We start from the raw sequence: 4,489 nt of genomic DNA on the forward strand, positions 1-4,489 counted from the left end.
GGGGCCATGGATATCTCTAGCCCCATCCCAGCAGCCTCCCAGGATAAGCTGCCCTGGCCCTGCATTGCTTCTCCTACTTGCAGGATCTCCATTAGTGACACACTCACAGCGGCCGCTTCCAGCTCCATGCTTGGTGCAAGCAGACAATTTCTGCTTTTTCTGCTCTGCTTTGAAAATCAGATAGCTCCTTGCCTTGTTTTCTCCTGTGGAAAAGCTGACACTTAGTCACATCCTATCGTGCCTGCCTCTCTCACACACAAACAGGCTCGGGCCAAGCACGCTCCCAGCTGTCTACACGCCCAATGCCCAGTGTCAGGTGATGGGGAGCTCTGCCCTTTTGGGGAAGCTGTGGCCAGAAGAGCCACACCAGAGCTCAGGATCCTTGGGATCATCTAGCACCAGCAGCCAGCCAGGGCTTGTGCTTCTCCCCCGCAATTTGGACTCAGCATCAGCTCTTGTGCTGGCACAGAGGTCTCTGCTCTGGCTTTATAACACCCATAACACAGCATGTGGCATCTCTGGGAGTCACCAATGCCTGTCGCTATGCAACACTCCTGGATGCTCTCCTGCCAGCTGTGATTTGGCCAGCACGTGACAAAGAGGCACTTAATGGTGAAATGTCTGAGGTTGCCTTCCTTCCTCTTATCTGGGTTCTGGTTACCCCATGCCCAGCTCATAAGAGCTGCTTACTGTCACTGGAGACCCAGCCTGGCCCCAGCAAGGCCCATCAAACTGTGTAAAACGGTCTCCAGCCATTCATTGTGCCTGTCTATGGAAGGGTGCACTCTAATGGTAGCTACAAGACCTGAAAATGACTTATTTTTATTTTGATAAACCTTCTTCAGTTAGCATCGGGTTTGATGTAGACATGGCAGAAGCTCCTCTGCTGCAGACACGTGTATGGTGGGTAAACCCAATGCCATGTCCCTCTGTGGACAGTGTTCCTTCAATTACTGCCCCCAAAACACTTCTGCATTTGCCCTTGCCTTTATAACAAGGGCAAGGATAAATAACAGTGACAGACTAGCAATTTTGGGGTACGCTGAGGTCATCTCTGGAAGCCAAACACTCCACAAACAGTCTCACCCACATGTACCAGGGTGCTTCTCCTGCAGTAAGACGAGGCTGTTGAATCCCACTGAAGATCAGGTGTAGGGGAAGGACCTGGCTATGGTCCATGCTGGTCCTGGCTGCTAAGCACTGAAATTCCCTCATGGTTTCTTGCTGCTGGAGAGGGAATCACTGCCTGGGGCTTTGAAGCAGGGGCAGCAATGCATGCTGCCTCTCTACGTGACCCTGCCAGCTGCCCCCCTGCTCCCACTGAGGGCTGAGGACAGAAGGTGCTCTGAAGAATCCCTGAAAACAAGGCTTTTGTCCATAAGTTGGACATGGAGCAAGAAGCACTCAGCCCAAAAAGGAAGCATCCTCTGGGCTGGTTTCATCAGGCACTCCAGGGAAGCAGTGGGTGAGGCGGCAGCCCCAGATAACCTTCCATCCGCCCACCTCCATGATGCAGAGCCCAGGGGAGGAGGGAGATGACTAAAGGCAGAGGAACAGAATAACGAGTGATGCGTCTTCCCCTGTGATGCCAGCCACACGGCTGGGCCGAGCCACCTGGCGTGGCAGCGAGGAGGAGGAGGCAAGGTGTGCCATGGAGCAGCGCAGGCAGCCTCCCACCCCAGCCATCCCCACTCAGCAGGGCTCTGCCCGCCTCTCGCACTAAACTTTGGGCCAGTTTTCCCTGCTCCCTCTCCATTCTTGCCGCTCCCTGGGCACCAGGGGAAAGCCCTCCCTGCCCTGCAGGGTGCCCAGCTTGCCCCTGGGTAAGCCCCATCTCTTGGGGGGGTGATTTCAGCCACAGCTCCTGTGCTGCACACCATCAGCTCCGTGTTGCTAACAGACAGGAAAAGGCTCAAGCAGAAACTCCCCCCGTTGTTGTCTGGCTTGCTAAAAATCCCATCCATCCCACTTAGCAACCCCGGGCTGTGCTGGAATGACAGGGAGTCCAGTGGCAGGGAGGCATCAGTCCCCTGTGCCCGGCTGTGGGGTGCACCTGCCTGTGCTCCTGCATGAGCAGAGCTCCCTGCACCTCCGTTTGCTGTCAAAGGCGGTGACAAAGAGCCTCCTCCCTGGCTCCGCGCTGGCGGCTCTGTGGGGGCGAAGGTGTGAACGAGGGAGGCGAGGGAGAAGCCTTCCTCCCTCCCTTCTGGAGGGGTCTGCGGGGGTGAGAGCAGCAAGGGCATCTCTCCCCAAGCCAAGGGGGCGTGCGGGGAAGCCAAGCGTGACACTCCCAAGAGCCTCTGGAGAGGGTGGGGAGCAGAGACCAACCTCTCCCCATCAGCTGGCACAGGGATGTGGGGAGTGCTGCAGGGAGTGGGAAGAGGCAGCAAAGGCTGCCAGTGGGTGAGCAAAGAGCACTTACCCTTTCCAAGACAATCTCCTCATATTTGAACATCCCATCGCTGCCGTTTACCTGGGAAGAGGGAGACAGCACGTTATGCCTCTGTGCCAGTCCTGGAGGGGATCTGCTTTTCCCCTATCTGAATACTGAGAATCAAACCTGAAAGCAGTGCCAACACTGCTGGAAAAACCTAAAACACAATCACTCGAGCCTGCCCTGGAATTCAACCGTCCACCGCTTTTCTTTCTGGGCATGAGCCAAAGCCCACTGACTTTAATGCACTTCTGTGCAGAGCTTTTATTCTCCCAGCTCATTTTTCCAGACATGAAAAAGAACACAACCAAAGGCACAAAAAGAAATAATGGCTTTGTTACACAGCATGTAATTAACCTCGGGAATTCACTGCTGCAGGAAGGAAAGAAAGGGAGTCAGTCCATTTAAAGGACAAAAAAATAATGTCTGTACAAACGAACATAATAAACACCTTTAGCAGCTTATATCTTCTAAATCTTTTGGTAGCACAACCGTGTTAATGGGGAATTCAGAGTAATTTATTCTATCAAATTAGTTGGGTGCAAAGGAAACAAGGTGTGAGTGTGGAACACAGTAAGAGAAGAAAACATTGTGATGCCCTTATACAAAAATATTCGTGCAGCCTGTCTCAAGGCTGTACACCATACTGATCTCCATGCTTAAAAACCTGCCATACCCAGAGTGTCAAAGCAGGGCTCTGGGAAATGTAATGGCTTGAAACAAAAAGGATGCAGCTGTAGGCTCTAAAATAAGAAATGGTAAATGTACAGGTCAAAAACTTCCATTTTCCCCATAAGCAACAGTGCACAAGAAAATAAGGCAGCAGCTTCACTCCAGGTCATCAGGATCACAGAATCATAGAATCACTTGGTTGGAAAAGATCTTTAAGATCATTGAGTCCATCGATCAGGCCTTAAACAGCTGCCGAGATCTAAAATTTAGAATTATTTGCAAAACAATTTGATCTTTGAACATCCAGATCTGCTACACTCAACACGAACAGTTTTGGAGAAGACTGGACTCAACAATTTGAGCCACTCTGGGAAACAAGGGACGGGGTGCAGGCAGGTCTGCATGGCATGGCAGAGGCAGTAGGACCCAGGGCTCATCATGCAAACATCTTTCCCACTGTGCAGCCTTGCCTTTGCCTGCAGCCCCTAGACAATGTGCAAACTTCCTCATGTGGATTTTACATCCTTGATTAATGGATGGATTGTAGATTGTACAGAGCCACTTTCTCTGTGTGCTCCATATCCCAAGGCAGAGCTGCCGTGGCTTTGTCTGGACACAGGTCCCCTTATCTGGTGGCAGCATGCTGGTTGTGTCCTCCTTGCCTGGCTCCTTGCCATCTGTCCCCACGGAGGCACAGCCCGGCCATCCTCCAAAACCCCACAATGCTAGGATGGAGGGGACAGCAAATATCATTTATGCTAAATCAGTCATCTGAGACCACAGAAGGAAACTCAGTGAGGTGGCTGTGTGGCCCTATTTATAGGTAGGAGGAGAAAACAGGAGTTTTTCTAGCTGGGAGTAATCAGGTGCCCAGGTGGAAAGGCAGTTCTGCATACTAGGATCCAAGATGAGGCTGTGCCACCTGTGACACACACCCCCTCATCACCTGTCTGGTTCAACCCTGGTAGGCCAAAGCAACAGCACACCCTGTTGAAGGTACCACACTTCAAGATGGATGAGGCTGGGGAGAGTCCAGAGCAGAGAGATGGGATGCGGGCTCCAGAGAACATGGGCTCAGAGGATTGTCTCTCCTCCAATGTACTCCATGCCTGGTGCCTCTCAGCCACGGGAAGCTTTCAGGGTATAGTTCAGGGTCAGAACATCCAGATGCTCAAATACTGGGATGGTCTGATCCTCCCAACACATTGGGAAAGGCTCGGGTCAGCTCTTGAAGAGGACCCCTCTGCAGAAAAGCACAAGGAGTGGTGGGATTAACCCACAGCAGGATCACAGACAGTCTCAGAGGGACAAGCACGTGTGGCTAGTGCCACCTCCTGCCACAACACTCCTCTAGGCAATGCTCCCTTGGGGGGGTGGGGGGAT

At 52.5% G+C, this 4,489-nt stretch overlaps 1 protein-coding gene across 1 annotated transcript in view; it reads right to left on the reverse strand.

The window, feature by feature from the left end:
- Window positions 1–4,489, reverse strand: part of LOC103768377 (disks large homolog 3-like) — a gene marked incomplete at both ends in the record, with an annotated part of 16,999 nt that overhangs the window by 6,783 nt on the left and 5,727 nt on the right. Inside the window, one exon of the mRNA XM_008935518.1 lies at window positions 2,423–2,473. Within this exon, the coding sequence (XP_008933766.1) occupies window positions 2,423–2,473 (51 nt within the window). The remainder of the gene's footprint in view (window positions 1–2,422; window positions 2,474–4,489) is intronic.

Source organism: Merops nubicus, unplaced genomic scaffold (genome assembly GCF_000691845.1).
Source record: "Merops nubicus isolate BGI_N331 unplaced genomic scaffold, ASM69184v1 scaffold45872, whole genome shotgun sequence".
In the NCBI taxonomy this organism is placed as follows: Eukaryota; Metazoa; Chordata; class Aves; order Coraciiformes; family Meropidae; genus Merops; species Merops nubicus.